Consider the following 17,728-nt stretch of genomic DNA (forward strand, 5'->3'; position numbering starts at 1 on the left):
GTAGATCAGAATTAAGATATTATGAAAAATTTCCTTTTCTATTCTATGACAAGGTAAGAAAACTCACTGCAAAATAAATAAATTACTAAATTTATAAATAATTTACTTATAATAAATAAATATGGCCTTTATTCTATACAATTTAGTATAATTATTTTTAGTCTCATATGGACATTATTATCACATTTCGTAAATTTTCACAGCATTTAAAATAAAAAATATAAGAACTTGTGCTGCCCGCAATAGAGCAAGTTTTACATCAACAGTAGTCATTGAAGTTTTATGAGTGGTTGTGCGTTAGTTTTTCGAATGGTTAATTGACAAATTGAGGCCCAAAGCCGAAGGGTTGACTCCAGCGATAGCCGTGGCTACAGGTCTTGCTATAGCTACTCCAGATATAGCCACAGCTGTGCCGATAGGTCTCGAGGCCGCTAAACCATTCTCCCCGATGACGGCTAGACCTAAAACAAATATTAATTCATATAGTACAATTCATATAGTAAATATCATAATATTGATATCAAAGTATAAATTATATAGTAGCGGACCCTGAACTCCAACGTGCAAAGGATAGGAACCAGGAAAACGCTCGGATAAGAGAGAGGAGAAAAAGAAGAAAAGACACTCCTTTTTCAGTGTAAAATAGCAAAAAGAGAAAGCGACCAAGAATATGAAATTACATAGAGATAAATTAATGAAGATAAGACTTTCATCGGACTCGGACATCGGAAAGTTTTAACAGGTATGGAAAATTCAGCTCCTATCACACTTGTTTGTTTATTTTACGGTGAGACATAATAATACCAACACTACTAATGTGTGAGGTGTGTAAATAAGTGCGGAATAATAAAAAAAAATGTAACTTAGTGGTCAGTCAGGCAACAATAGAATTGCCACGACGTCAATGTCAGGCGGCAGTCTGTTGTAAAATCATAGCCGAATCTTAAAAATTTTAAGGTTTGTTTAGCGGTATCACAACTCTGATTACATCTGGGAACACATGAAGATGATTAATTTATAGATTGTATAAATGTGTAGCTAGGTATGATTAGTTACGCATTAGATGTAATTTTTCACAAAATTTATGGACTCTTACCAATGGGCTTGGCTTCAGCGATGGTTGCTCCTCCTAAAATGTCTCCTGGATTGGGATCGTCATCAGCAGGAGCTTCTATACCAACGCCTTCATCACTAATCTAAAAACAAATTTACATTTGTTCATACGTTGTATCACAAGCCAATAACCTTTAATTAATAAAACAATAACTAATTAACTATAAATAAAAATAATCAGGTGGATTATATACGTCCCATAATTATATCTGACTTGTAAGTATTTTTATACATGTAAGTATGACTATTATTTTATAAAATTTATCATGTTTTTTATATAACTACTAGTAATTATTACAGTTCTTGCAGAAACTTTCTAAAAACGTTGGCATTTTGGTTGATTTGTTAGGAATAATTATTTAAATATTTTAACTTTTGTTAATACTTAACAATTATTTTTAAATTACCTCATCTTCCTCGTCTCCATCGTACTGCCTCAATTTAGGATTACTTTTGAATAGCCCGTCGATGTTATCAGTTACTTCCTCTATGAGTTTGATAGTATTGGAAGCTGTTTCTCCGAGTTTCTCCAATTGATTCTTAAATCTTTCTTTATCAGCGTTATCTAAGGAACCAGTCCTTCTCCCCAAATTGTGAAGTTTTAGTGCACTGCTTGACAGTGCTTTCAAATTTTGCAAATTAGCGGCTAGAACCTTTGCAAGAAGATTCTCGTCATTATGTTTCATAACGCTGTCCATGCTTATTTTGTCTTCTGATACAACCAATTCGCTTATAACTCTGCCAGATGTGTCTTTCTTTATTTCTAAGTACATGCCTTTGCCACCGCCATAGAAGGGTAAATATTGTACTGAACCCCTATTGAGAAAAGTATAAATATTACAGTATCTGTGTAAACAAAGGTTAGTGTTACTATGTACTATTATGTTATTTCAAAAATGAGCAATATACATAAAAAAACCTTTATTTAGGTATACAAAATAACATAAACTAGTTGTACCTGATATTTGTCATTTATAGAGATTTTTTTCTACGTATGTTTATCTACGTTGTATCTGTGAAAATGTTGAGACTCAAAACAGAAGTTATTTTGCTAACAATCAATTATTTTTATCTTTTAAAAAATTTCATTCAGTTTAAATAAATCATTCTACATTATATAAGTCATTATTTTGTAAATAAAACAACGTAATAAAATATAAATGTTTATTTATAGAAATTAATACTTTGTGAACGAATTATATATTTTATTTACCATATGTTCAGAAAACGATTCAAGTTTCTAGTCGAATTCGTTTTCAGAACTCAGATATTACATACAATTTGAGTGTGACTAACTAATAACTAAATATATTATTAAAAAATAACCAAACTAAATTACCAAGACTTATACATAATTTAAACATACACTAGCTCTTATTATTAAATTTTTTAACAGTCTTTCGTCAATAGGAAACATACTCATAAAGATATAAATCTGATTGAGCATGAGCAATGCCACCAGGGCCAGCCACAGCCGCGGCTGAAGGCGCATGTACCACGGAACCTATATCATTCTGAGCAATTACCACATTTGACACAGGATTAGCTATAGCTACCCCACCAGAGCCACTCAATGCAAAAGCCCTTGGTCTTACAAAGATAGAAAATTTCGAGATTTTTGGTTTAAGTTCATCCTTCACAAATCTCCCTGCGTTGTGTTGGTAAATGTCTGATCGCCAACTAAATCCTCTATTTTGGTACTGCTCGTAATCTCCTTGGAAACTTCTTCGCTCTCCTCCCCCGAATAATCTAAGAAGGAAGAAAGATGACAGTTAATATACAGAGAAGAATGTAGAAGCGAAGTAAAAGTGAGAAAAAGGAAATCAAGAATTATCATCATCCGAATTATAATAAATTACAGGACCAGTTGCTACAACTTTGCCTTCTGGTATTTCTTTTAAAAAACGTGGTACTGAACCATCTTTTGCTGATAGCTGTTGAAGCTGGGAGATTATGGACGAGAGGTTAGATTCCGGCGATAGTGCCACCACTCGGGCTGCTGGTCCGGCGACGGCGAGTCCTCCAGGTTGCGTGTAAGCAAGTCCACCAGGTCCGACTATAGCTGTCCCACCTCTTCCAGCAGTTGCCACTCCACCTGGTCCGGCGATGGCTACACCTCCTCTACGAACTTTAAGTTTATTGATAAAGAAACCTGGACTCGGAGCTACGGGCTTCCTATCCCCGAAAAATGTAAATGCTCCAAATCGCAAGGCATCATCGTCTTCATTATTGAGTTTTGTATTCTTTGGTGGTTCAGAAGAAACTGACTGCTTCGTTGGTTTTTGTGTAGTGGGTTTTGCAAAAAACTTTTCAGACTTTTTTGCGTTTGCTATGTTATCTTCTATAGCAGTCGATTTTGATATATTCCTTTTTTTGAGGCCTCTTCCCTCCCTTGAAATTGATTTCAAAGAATTTTGTGTATTACTATCCATTACAAAGTCTTTTAAATATGTCTCATTATCTGATTCTACGGTAAATTTTTGTTTTCTGCTACATACATCAGCGGATTGCCCAGTTTCAAAGAGATTATTCCACCCTCCTCCTTGTAAAACAGTAAGTAATGGATCCTTGATTAATATAGGAAAGTATTGTGCTAATGGCCATTGTAACTGAAAGGTAAATGATGGTGGTGGACGCTGCCTGGTTTGGTATTGAGATATTCCATCAGCCTGATTATAATCATATCCTAATCCAGGAGTAATTGTGTTAACATACGGCGTAACTAGTACAGGGATGTTTGCTACGTATGGAAGCGGTACAATAGATGCACTAATCTGATTTCCCATCATAGTGTTTGGAGTATATGGTAAGTTTCTGGAATATCTTTGAGGATTTGTATGGAAGTCATTTAAAGAATTACTCTCTTGATAATTTTCTGATTCCAATAGCGACTGAAGTTTGCCAGATGCAATAATTTGTTGCAATTTTTCTAAAATATCTCTATTCAGAACATGTGCTCCGGAATTTGGCGATTCAGTATTATACTTAATTTGTTGTCTTCGCTTTGGTTTTTGTAAACCAGCATTGACAATATTTATTTTATCTAAAATTTCTTTAGTATAGTCATCAGGCAATGTATGTTTTTCATCATCATTGAACGTTCTTCTATTATTTGTTTCTGTGACATCTTCATTTATTGAGGTCGTCAACCTGAAATATACAAAATAATTGTCAAAAATTTATTAAATATTAGCCAAAGTAATTCGTACCACACCAGCTACATATTAATTTTGCATATAAAAAAGAAAGCAGTGATTATAAGCATAAATATAAATTAGAATATGGCATACCTGAACCAAGTGTTCCTGAGTTGCTTCAGTGCACATAATTAACTATTTATAAAGCGGTAAATATATTCGATAACTCCATACGAATATAAATATTGTGACATAACTTTTTTTTTTTAGATACTTCTGCCATATAAAGGCATATACTTGTAAAGGCTTTGTAGTGGTTGTTATTGTTAGTGTTGTGAATAGTGCGATATTTATAGTGAACTTAGTTTAAGGGTCAGCAATATGTATACTTTGTAGAAAAGGTTATAGTTATATAAGTACAACATAGTAATTGCTAAAACATCCTGAGGGAACTCTAGTTAATGATTCATCAGCTACTATCTGAATAGGTAGTATATGTTCAAGGCATATGGCAAAACCACTCCATCATTAAAAATGTCAAAGCATTTGTTCAATTTACAATATCGTCACTACAAGAAACGGTCAATGCTCAATTCTTTAATAGCATACTTAATATAAGTAACAGATCTTTATTAGTAATAGAGACAATTAAGTTACAATATTATTAGCATGATTTATCTGTTCGCTTGATATATTCAAATTCGCTTTTGATAAAAATCTTATAATTCGAAATAAATCATTATATTTTCAAGGATGTTTCTAAAATGTTCATAATTTGATAAATTAGATCAATTGTCAATAACAGTGTTTAACAAAAAGGCTCAAATATTTTATTCTTGAGAATATAAATAATACACGTTTTTAAAATAAAATTTAAATAACCAGTTTTAATGTTAAAATTGGTTAATTTAAATTATGCATGAGTTGAGATTATGAAACCGAAAAGTGAAATTTAAACTTACTCATTATTACTAGACGGACGGCATGATGCCTCGAGTAGGAAGATTGTACAGAAGACCTGAAATTAGATAAAAACAATATTAACCCTTACATATTATAAAACAATGGCCTCTACCGCGTCTGTTTGCGATAAACACAAAAACTACAGCACGGATTTTCATGCGGTATTCACTAATAGATAGTGTGATTCCTGAGGAAGCTTTAGGTATGGAAAACCTGAAAACGTAACTTTCAACGCAACTTTCAAAGCAAAAAATATATACCTATTTTCGTATACAGGTGATTTTTAACGTCATAAGTTATGTGAGCAAACACGGATGATGCTGAGTCGGTATCCAAACAGTCGATCCGTCTGTGTGTCAAAAGATAGAAATAATTTATTGGTCTCAAATTGGCTGATCAGTTAATTGGGCTTAGTAATTCCGGTGAAGGAGAACATGGTGAGGAAACCTGCACTCTGGTTGATTATCAACTTGTGTATGAAATAGAGAAGGCAATGGCAAATCATTCCATTAATAGTGACAAGAAAGTCGTTATGTGCGTTTCATTCCACGTAAGGACCATGACCACGAGGAATACGACTATGAAGAGATGGTAAGTCGAAATTTTCCTTCCTTATTTCACTTTTTATTTCTTTTGAAAGTTATTATATTTCATGTTTTATCGTATATTTTATTTTGTCCTAATCTCATTTGGCATACCAGTTTTGGTATAAAATATTTTGCCTTTGATTTTTGGCACACGCTTAAATGTGGCATAATTAACTTTTAGGTTATGTTAGTTATGCTTCAAATAGTTATGCGTGAACCGTTATGCGTAAGAACGTTACGCTTAAAATCATTATGCCATAACACAGTATGCTATATTACATTATGGCTTAAATGTTTCTGCACATATACTGAGCATATTGAGAAAATTTTTGCAGTGAATAAAACAGTAACTCCTTTCATTTATCTTGGCTACGTTTAGATGACAACATGCGAGTTTCTTAGACAAATAATTTGCATATGAGAAACTAGAATAAAATTATCGTTCTAGTAGGTATTATTTGTTTATGTTTCTCTTGGGAAAGTGGACGAGTTAGGTGAAACTTGTTAGGTTTCGTGACGTGTTGGGCTTGCACGGTAAAGACCAAATCCACGTGACAGTAAATGGAATTTACTACCAACGTGAAGATACTAATTTTCCTTAGATGTAATGAGTATTTCAAATTCATCGTTTGGATATAAAAATATATTTGCATATAACAATTTTGAGGAGAAAAAACTGCAAAAAAAGAAACTAACTTTTGGTATTGGTAAACAAGAAGCATTGACTGCTTATTGTTTTATTATATAATAGGCATATCTATAAAATGAGATAGTGTGCTCAGGATTAAGAACATATTTTTTTCTTGTTTTTAATTCAATATTTTCATAGACTTTTAGGCCATAATTAGGACTTTTGGTTTAAATAGAGGATCTTGGCAGTTTTTGCTACTTCATTGTTTTCATATATACAATCACGCAACCAGTTTGACAGCTCACCGTACTGGTACTTCTGTTCCTTTTCGATGGTACCTTCATTAAACTTGACCTTGAGCTCGGAGGTTCCTTTGTGACCTCCAATAAAGTGGAGTGAGAAATTCTGTATAATGTGTATGAACTATTTAGAATGCAACTAAAAAGTTTCCTGTTTACGATCTCTTAGAGCCAAGTAATCTACCTTCTAATATACTTAAAATATTTACGTTACTCTTCTGCTGCAAAACTGCTAAGGTCTGGAATTTTCTCCCCGCATCGATATTTCCCGAACCCTACAATTTAGGGAACTTCAAGGCAAGAGTGCAAAGGCATTATTTGAGCTTGCGTGTAACATCTTAGACCAGAAGCAGAGATGACTGCTTCTCTGCTTCCCATCAGACTAGATAGACCTCTATATACACACTCAAATTTTCAAAAAAAACGAACTATTTTTTATGGAAGATGCACAGATTTGCAGATATGATGTTCTTAAATTTCTAATTAACCTATCACGTCTCCGCACAATAGTAAGTACCGTTAAAACATACAATAAATAACATTGGCATATTCTGCAATTATCGAATTGTATAGAAGTATATTCAAAGATCATAATACAGTTACAATCTAATGATCTATGACTAAGTGAGGGCAAAAAGTAGGCAGTTTTTATGGTCAATTTCATTTCGATTCTGATTCTGTTTTAGGTACAAAAAATACGAATTAAATTAGCAATTAATGTAATGTTATCTGTTTTTGCCAAATGTGTCAGGTCCCTTCCGATTGTCGGTCATTACACGTGAGTAAAGTTCAATGGCCCCGTGGTAGATTAATCTTACCTTTTTCAACAGTTATTACTGTTGTTAATTTACTTTAATTATAGGTAAAATGGAAATCTTCTTTTTGCAAGGATATTTTTGCTAATCGTTGGTTTGTGTCTACCATGTTTACTTAAAGTCAATACATATTATAATTTGACGACCTCGGTGGCGCAGTGATAAAGTGCTTGCCAAGCGTGCAAGTTAAAGTAAGTGGTTCAGAAACCGAGAGGTCAGATCCTGGTTCGATTCCCGGTCGGGTTATGATGGAAAATAGCGTCGTTGACTTAGTATCCCATAACACAAGTCTAGAACTTACTTTGGGGCTAGCTCAATCTGTGTGATTTGTCCTAATATGTTGATATTTATTTATATTTATATTTAAATGTGGTCGTCCAAATCAAAGTTATGGTGGCCGGCACATCGTCATTATTGCCGTTGTTTTGTATTCGCAACGGCAATACCTAAGACCAAAGACCTTTTTATGGTTAAGGACGGAAAACAAGCCTCACCAGGTAGTGATCCACGCTGTCCAGAAATTACTGAAATAGTATGGGCATTATAGAAACGCTTCTTTAAAGCATATAGATCATAAATAAACAAGCAGATTTTTATATTTTCTTTTTATCGTTAAGTAGGATTTTTCTAATAGACACACGTGCCGATAAAAGCAAACGGAATATTCACTATAATGACTATTGACTGGTTATTACCATCGGTAACCCGCTTATTGTAACCAATAAATATACTATAATTACAGGCGGTAAGACCAAGAATGTACGTCTGGTTCCTTTAATAAACAACTTTTTGTGCAACCAGATGAACGATCGAACAATAGGGAATGCAATACTTATATGGAAAGACATACTTATTCGCTATCATACTTATATACAAATCTACTTACACTTCACAAATTTAATACGTTTCTTTATAATATTTACCAGAGAATTGTAGGGATGAATTGTATCGACATTTGTGACCAAATTACATCTCTATTTTTGCACCATTTTTAATGGTTCTTTTTGATTAAATACTTCAGTTAATTCGCCACCTCCGTAAAATGTTGAAATAAATTCGTTCTCATATATACATAGTTGTTGTAGTAAATTTCCACATATGTTTTTATTTCTTTAAACTACATTTTAGGAATGTATCTAATTATGATACCTACAATTTCTACGAGAAACAAAATCTCTAGTGATAAAGCCAACATCTGAAGATTAGAAATCAAAAGTCGATTGTTACTATTTTATATTCAAAACTGTTATTTGTTCTGCATTATTGTTCTAAATAGGCTGTATTGGCAAGTATGAAGTCATTGTGTGTCGTTGACCGTCGAAGGCGAAAATACTGGGTCGAATGAGGAGACACCGTTAGCAGGTTCGATTTTGGCGATACCTTTTATGTCCATTAACCATTTGGCCGTAAACATTAAGGCGCGCCCCCGCAAGAATATCTAGTAATCATTCCTGTGCTGAATAGCAAAGAAATGAATTATGAGATTAGTAATATATACCTACTTAATGTAAGTAATTAACCCTTTAATTCTCGCGTGCCCCGATCGGACTGCGATCCAATTGTTGTTGAATTGTCTTAAAATTCTCTAGGGTCGAAATGATAATCACAGGTTATCAAATAAATATTATTGTTGTCAAAAGTAAATCAAGTTTGGTGAAGTTACTAACCGGAAAACAAGAAAACAATAGTATTCATAATACCAATCGGATTCATGTACATTAATCCGATTGGTATTCAATCTAATTCAATACAGTGAAACTACTAGGTACCTAGTAGTTTTCATCGACCACAACCTGTATTCCTACACTAAAAGTAGTGAAGCAATACATTGTTAGGAAACCTGCAGTTTAGTTTACAATTTATCATCTAGTACTTATGTGAAATGTAGAAGTTAATGTCAAAAAGAAAGCAGCTGTGTGTGTTTCATTCCACGTAATGATTACGACCCTCAGCCATACGGAAAGCGAATATAAGGAGAAACTTTAACAAAGGCTCTATAAAGTAACAAATGTATTAGAAGAAAGTAGTAAATATTAAATAATAGTTCGGGTTGACCTCCATCTGTTTTGAAACACAGTGTCTATTTATCTCGATGACACGAATGTAGGGTCATTAAATGTAACTTTAAGTTCACAAAAGTCACCCACTTTCCTAGACGGTATTCTATCTAGTCCATCAGAGTAGAATTTTGAATGTACATTTTGTCATAAATAATAAAAAAAAATATTTTATACTCAATGAAAATGAAATAACACTTAAAAAGGCTACTGCAGTTTTAGACATCACATTGATATACGAGTATACTATCCGGTATAACATTATTTAAAGATGCCACACACGTCTATATTTATCAAAAAAGCTTTAGAAATTATAAAAAAATAACTCATTTATCTTATTTTGGACAGTAATGTATTAACGAAAAGGCAGCTTATCACCAAAGGCCATACCAAAGGCTATTTTAATCACGGCGGCCATAAACGTGAGTAGTACCTAAGCAACACACACATTGGAATACAAATTTAAAATTAGCATATACCTAAATATTTTGGAAATAAACTAGTTGAAACTTAATACACAGAAATTCCAGGCTTTGTCGGGTTGTTTGTTACTTTATTTTCAAAATCGTTGTCTCATTTAAACCCAATTCTAAACCCATTCTGAAATATACTCATCTAATTATTAAAGTAATAAAAAATGCGATTGATTAATTTCGTACAATCGTTGCAATATTACGCATAAAGACAATACAATGTGAATCTGTACTCAGTATCTGACTCACATAAAACGACATTTCCAAGAATGAATGCTCCGTACACCGCATTTTCAAATGAAACATCATTAAAAAAAAATTCAAATAAATATTCAAGTTTCTACCTCATATCAGGGAGAGAGAGCCATCTGACGGAGAGAAGTATTAATAGAGTTTCCTTTTAACCTATAGTTATGAAACCCATGGACAAAGAGGAACATCAAAAGACAAACAAAAGCCTAAAAAATAATCTACCTACCTACTTGTCAAATTGGAGCTACTAAGCTATGTTAATATCATAAAAGGAAGCTATTTACTCTATGACATATATTACTCGGACGTTTCTCTCTTGTCAATAAAGTATAACAAATAGAAAGGTCAGAATGCACGCAGCATCGAAACGTCAACTAGTTTGCCTTTTGAAAACCGGAGTAGGCTACAATTACGTCGTTACTAAGAACAGAGCCCGAATACACGACCAAACTATGCAGAAGGTTTTACGGGCAATTTTTAAGCATTTAAATTCAAATTAGAACAATTTCGTTCAGGAAATTAATGTGCTATATCGTCAATACACATGCAAAATCATATTTTGAGTATGATAAAGTTATTTTTATCATGTTTTTTGTTATTATGAATAAAATTGACAAAATGCATTTGATTATTAGGTATCTTCCTAAAGTCTTATGTTAAAATAAAATTTTGAAGAATATTGATTTCAAAAATTTACTTTCAGAGAATTCCAATCAATATAGCGGGTGCTTCAAGAATAACCTAAAAGTGAAATGAAAAAGAAAGAAAAGAAAAGAGAAAAAAAACTTCTACAATTAATCGTACAGACCAATGTTCATTCAAGTAACTAATATAAAAACAAAAACACCTACACTTGTATCTATAAAAGTAAAATAATACTCACTTAGATAAACTCGGAAACAATTTCGGACAATCGCTTCAGTATCAAATAGTCTAAGCCAATAATTCAGACTTTCAAATTTAATGTATTGCCTATTCCGAATATGTTGAGGAACATACAATCTAGCATATCGACACAACATGTGGTTTAAATGGGTCCGAGTACCACATGACCAGTTGGGTTCCTGTGGTGAGGTTACTGATGACTTGAAAAATAATAATCAAATGTTAAGAACAATTAAATTATGAATGGATAATAACTCTAAAAGACGTGTATGTGTAGTGATCAAAAATAATGTGTATAAGGAAATTTACACTCAACAGTCGCTGTCGGTGGATGGGACAATAGTTGATGTAGATGAGATGAACAATAGCAAGCAACTCTACAAGGGATTGAGTATTATTTTCTCAACTATTATAAGTGCAAAGGATGTCACTTGTTTGAATTTACTTTTAGTAAAGTTGAAAAACAAAACTCACCAACAGTACGGACAGACAGGTTCGCGCCATCTCCAAAATGTATCGATGTGATTTGAATCCGGAACTCTGTGGACACGTCCGTGCTGTCTCACGGTCACTTCGTAAGTTCGGCGCTTTGGTACATCTCCAAGCTTTTTGCTAAACCTCATGGCGAATTTACCATTTGTCACTTTCTCGAACATAGTTTTGCAATATCCTCATAAAGTATTAAATAAATTATGTATGGGTTTAAAACTCTAATACGTCAATATAAAAATAGTGAAATTTATACGACAAAATAGTCAAATTTTAATGTATGTTTGTCTTCTATTGTTTGTGTACTAAATTTATCAGTTATTCAGCTTGGAAAAATATATTCCTATACAGTATTGTTTTTCTATGGTCTTAACGATCTAAAGTCACTAAATTTAAAGGCCATATTAAGATCGATATCGAGATTAATAAATGGTAAGATCACGTAAGAAAAGAATATCGAGTTAAAACCCCTAATTGATTTACTTTAACAATCTGCATGGGAACAGGAAAAGCGACTACAGTATTTGTTTTGTCTTCACTTCCAGAACAGAAGGGAAGACTATTTATATTTGCTACACATTCGAGTCGAGTTTCATTGGTACAGCAGAGATGCGAAAGGTGAAAGCTGTCGTGTATTACTAATTAATTATAACTTGCGATTTGATCGCATCTGCTGGTTTTGTTCATCCTAATTTCACTTGACATTGATTAGACTAAAAGTTATTAATGGGTCCAATGTCGTTATTGCCTTCTTGTTTATTGCCTTTCTGTGAAACTTTGATATTAGATTTTTCATATTTTATCTTATTTTAATAATAGTATTCGTCCAACTCATTTCCCATGCATACTTTTATTATCTTTCGTTAGCCAGAGATCTTCTCCGTCTATAAGGGTTGAATCAGCTTTCCGAATCTCTTTCTCCATAAATGGCAGATTCTTCGAATTTCAATGAAACTTTAAGAGCTGTTTTTGTTTTGATTACATCATAATAAAAACTGCATGCTCACTGTATTGATAATTGCATGTTTAATCCCGGATATAAAACGGTGTGTATAGAATGCCAGTTGTCATGGCAAACTTTTGACATTCTAACCTGGAAACTAAGTTTGTCCGGTACTTACATCTGCTGATTATCTATCTCACGAACGCTGATGAAGCTTGCATGTGTTTAGAAAATATACAACACTTATCTTAATAATTTATTATACTAAACTGGAAGGAAAAGAGATTATATAAAATATCATTTACTGACTGAACTGAATCTAATGATAGATCAGTTTACGCCCGGTATTTATTCATACCAAAAAGTCTAGCGCAAACCACTTTGTGTTAGGTCTACGTCGAATATTTATGGTCTATTTATACACAGGTCTCAACCATATATACTATTTATGTTCTATATATTATGGTACTATACAGAAACTATGGACAATACGAAGGAGGTTATACGTGACCTGGTCACAACGCAGCATGAGTCTGATGGATGCATCTTCAAGAGACATACATTTGATGTTCTATTTGATGATAACACACTACAACGTTTCTTCTACGAGTTTAGATAATTCATCAGACTTTACTTTTTTATTTAATGGGTAATTGATACAGATTACATGGAAATGGCTTATAATAAAATACAGTTTTAATGGCTTTAAAACATTCGGCAAAATATATATCATTGGTGATTGTATAGCATTTTATTGATACTAGTTAATTTATTGATTTCCATGTAATAATCACATAACATAAGCAGGATTTTTTTATTATAGCTATAAAATAACGTGGTTGCCAGTGTTACCACATAGTATTTTTTTGGAAATATCAATTTAAAGAACGATGTTATTCACTTGAATTGTAAAAATATCGATTGATATAAAATTATTTTTAGCGCCACTTATATTACACAAACAAAATTAAGTCCTTATAGGCAAGGTTGCCTGTGTCTGTGTATTTACGTATTTTTTCTATTCTGATTAATCGAAATAGATACTAGTACAATAGATAAAAATATTCGTTGAAATTATTATATCTGTAGGCGGTTAAAGATTATCACATTTTTTATGTTAAATATTTTTTAAAATAGTATTATTGAAAAGTTAGTAGCCAAGGAGGGAGATTTATTGGCTTGACTAATTGTGTGTCATTTTACATACAAAATATTGTAAGCGGTTAATATTATTTAAAAGTTATATACTATTATTATAAAGAGGTAAGCATTTGTGAGTTTATATGTTTGAGGCGGAAACTATGGAACCGATTTCAAAAAATTTTCACCATTACAAAGGTACATTATCCAAGTTTGCTATGGGCTATATTTTATCTCAAAATTCCCACGGGGGCGAAGCCCCGGGCAACATCTAGTAGTCTCATAAACAGCGTGGCGAGTGGTTCCACCCTCGAATAGGATCACTCCATATCCTCACGTGGATGTCGTTCGAGGCGACTTAGGGACACATAGCCTAGGCAGCTGATAGGCAACAATAGCATAGTAGAAAGAAGGGTTCAAGTCAGGCGGCCGGTTGTAAAATCACAGCCAAAATATTTAAACTTTTTTGGTTATTTTTTTCGTTGACCCTGTGCTTCGCGGTGTCCCAACCCAAAAGCAAGAGGGAACATGCGCAGGAAGTGAAAGAGATAGAGTGATTAATCTCATAATCAGCAAAACCAAATAACGCCATCATCGAAGAGGTAAGCCTTATATGACGATAACGGTCTCAATTATAAAGCAAGAAAGGTAATCTCAATATATCTAGCTCATGTATATGGTAATACTGATTTATGAGTAACTCTCACAACTCTCTATTTTTAGTTTTGCCAAAAAAATACAGAACCGTAATTTTGAATAGAGCTAATGGCTCTGGGCATTTTGGGATTGTAAAAATTTAGAAAAATAATAATTGTTACTGCTTTGAGAAAATAGCAAAAGTCTATTTTGAGGACTGGTAAAATATATTTGATTGCAAATCTTGACATAATTTTCCTATATGAAGCCTAGACATCATATCACTTATTTGGTGTTAATAAAATAAATTTAAATGGTAAATACGGCAATAACTCGAAATGATAAACTTAACACAGTCCATATCTTATTTATAAAAAAAAAACGTTATTTTGTACTTTTTCTTAAATTATGTTATTTTCATACACATTCTTCAAAAATACCTTACTCACAATTTTGCTTAATTAGACTTTAACCACTAGAGTTAAGAAATATTTGATCAAACGATGTTTTGAGGACCAAACTAATAAAATTAACTTACAATCACAATTCCTTAAACATATATAAGCTCAAAGTTAAATAGACAATAAGATTTGCAATACATCCATATTGCGACCTTTTTGCGACTTTGGACCAGCTGACTCACACATCAACATGTCCTCATCTTTCTTTACATATTTTTTAATATCTTTTTCAGTTATTTTTACTTCTTGTTTCACAGTTTTAGGTCCATTTTGGTCGTTATCATTTTTAGCATCATTTCTATACAAATTTATCTCTTGCTTTACATTAAAAACGCTTGGTCCCAAATCTGGAATTGTATAATTTTGTCTCTTTTGAAGTCTTACATCACTATCTCTGTGACTAACTGTACCTCGTAGGTTAACTATAACTGTCGGTTTTATAACAGTTTGAGATTCTCTGTGTCCTATTTGGCTACTGCCACCCATCGTGTTGGTAAATGGTATTGGTAATATCAATGGATTTTGACTTACTGTAGTTTCATTTTCTTTAGTTTCATGCTCTTTAAGTTTTATTGGCCGTTTGTGAGGTTTTTTAGTCGGCTTGGTCTCAGTAGTCGTTTCTATGTAAACTACTACCTCATGATTTAAATCTTTTTCTTCTTCAGTATTATTTTCAAGACTCTTTGGAAACCTATATTTGAGCGTTGGCATTTCTATTCTATCATTTCGTCTGGGAATGAAGTCTGCATCGCTTGGTAAGTGTGATTGATCATTTTCATAGTATCTCTCATCATTCTGATATAGATTATTCTCTTCGTTTTGGTTTGCGTCTTCTGGTAAATGAGTACGGATTCTGAGGGATTCTATGACATCGCGGAAGAGCGATCTTTCTTGTTGTCTGGACGCTAAGTCCTTTGTTTCTGGGGGCCTGGCACTACAGAGGATGATCACGTACGTGACGCAAATGAAACAATGCATCTGAAAAATGCAAACAAATGAAAATTATTATTCTATTCAAGTAGTTCCTCTTGATATTGCGATGAAAATAATGTCACGATTTTGTCTTAGTAAAGTAACGAAAAGAAATATCAAAGTAAGATTTAGATATTTTACAAGATTTTATTTAACTTGCAATGAATGTCTTTATGTCCGTAATCCATATGTCCCTATGTCGATATTAGTTTTTAGTAGGTACTTTATTAGTAGGTACTACGGAGTACCTACTAATTTCATGTATTTTTGTAACACATTGAAGCATTAAGATCTCTCTGAAAACAATAAAACCTTGTGTCAAAAATGTCATTTTTGTAAAAACCTATTTGTATTGTAAATCACCATCATCAACATTGATCCACTATTGAGTTCTCGAATTATCTTTAGGCACTAGTCATCTCGTAATATAGAACATTAATTTCATTAAACATGTAGGAAATTTTGGGCAATCTAGTTAGTAGGAAAAATACTTTTTTTCTTAAAAACCTCATAGGCAAACCTTGGCAAATTTTAATTTGAAAAGAAAATGCTAGGTTTGTTGTTTGAAATGTGAAGGTTACATATTTTTGTGAGCACCTTTCCGAAAATACACAATCATTTCCTTAGCTTTTAAAAACAAGTGTTGCAATAGTTAATCAAGCTCGTATTACTAGTATGAGTATGTACACATATTGTTCCCTTATATTATTACACCGAAAACTTGTATTTTTTCGAATTTTGTATGATTTTAGCTTACCTTGGCAGTGGAGGCGGATAGGATGAGAGCACACGACTGCGGGAGCTCGACAGGTGCATGTGCAAGTTGACTGAACCTGGCTGAACTGCAGGCCAGTCGCACTTTTTCGCCAAGATCAACAATGTATGTTCTACCTTTTACTTTAAAATAATTTTTGACACTGACTCGGAAGAAATTGCTAAGCGATAAAGCCGTCTTTTCTGCAGTTTATCGAAATTATGACTGTGGACACCGGGGACCCGCATCAGGTTGCCGGTTTCCATGGGCTGCGGTGTTTGCTTTCCATCAGGCAACCCGCGTGCTCTTTTGCCAACTTTTTTATACTATATAAATAATTATGTGTGATACATTTTGTACTTATTACTTATTTATTTTTGTGTAATAATGTAATTTACTTGCTAAGTTCGCTGACTCAGCGACCCAAAGAAGATCTTGGCTTCGATAACATAACTATAGAGTGTGCGATAACACCCCACCCAAGGAAAAACAACGTTATGAAACCCGTACAGAGGTCGAAGTGCGGGTTTGCATTTCACTTCTTACTGTAGAATCGATTCGAAGTGAGACGCAGCGAACCAATCACATTGAAGTGTGGTTGTCGTTGCGTCACATTGGCGCACTGTGATTGGTTAGCTGCGTCTCACTTCGAATCGACTCTATGGTGAGATGTAAATTGCAAAGTCCCACTACGCACACTGAAGACTCAAGACACCGATTGAGTTTCGCTTTTTTATTTATATTTACAAAGACAGTGTCGTTTTTTTTGTGACCACAAAATCACGGTCTTTGTCAGAACAGACATATTGCAAACGCTTTGATAACTGCAATTTAGAATATCCACTCTGTATGTACATCCGCACCTTGGGGTTATTATTTATTGGAAACTTCTTATAAATTATAGTAGTATTTTATTTAACTTATATATTTCAATTCATATATTTGAGAATTTTAGAAATGTGAAAATTTAAAAGAAATAAAACTCAATGGCTCTTTAAAAAATCCAAACTGTTTGCAACCCCTGATAGGATTGACCAGCAACCTGTCCATCCAACATGGGAACTGCAGGATACTGACATCCGGAAACTAGCCTTATAGGAATTATATCATCAATGTTGCAT

The 17,728-nt window shown here is 33.2% G+C and overlaps 2 protein-coding genes across 2 annotated transcripts; both read right to left on the reverse strand.

The window, feature by feature from the left end:
- Positions 1-86: 86 nt before the first annotated feature.
- Positions 87-11,793, reverse strand: LOC128670840 (uncharacterized protein). Its single transcript, XM_053746845.1, has 7 exons — positions 11,687-11,793; positions 5,213-5,268; positions 3,020-4,263; positions 2,533-2,827; positions 1,521-1,929; positions 1,097-1,196; positions 87-461 (listed from the first exon to the last, which is right to left on the reverse strand). Exons 1-7 carry the CDS (start codon positions 11,714-11,716, stop codon positions 298-300), a joined length of 2,298 nt encoding a protein of 765 aa, XP_053602820.1. The 5' UTR covers positions 11,717-11,793; the 3' UTR covers positions 87-297.
- A 3,131-nt stretch (positions 11,794-14,924) lies between these two features.
- On the reverse strand, positions 14,925-16,670 carry LOC128670982 (uncharacterized). The gene is made up of 2 exons (XM_053747040.2): positions 16,611-16,670; positions 14,925-15,859 (listed from the first exon to the last, which is right to left on the reverse strand). Exon 2 carries the CDS (start codon positions 15,857-15,859, stop codon positions 14,993-14,995), a length of 867 nt encoding a protein of 288 aa, XP_053603015.1. The 5' UTR covers positions 16,611-16,670; the 3' UTR covers positions 14,925-14,992.
- Between the last annotated feature and the right edge of the window lie 1,058 nt (positions 16,671-17,728).

This window comes from Plodia interpunctella, chromosome 6 (assembly GCF_027563975.2).
Source record: "Plodia interpunctella isolate USDA-ARS_2022_Savannah chromosome 6, ilPloInte3.2, whole genome shotgun sequence".
Lineage (NCBI taxonomy): Eukaryota > Metazoa > Arthropoda > Insecta > Lepidoptera > Pyralidae > Plodia > Plodia interpunctella.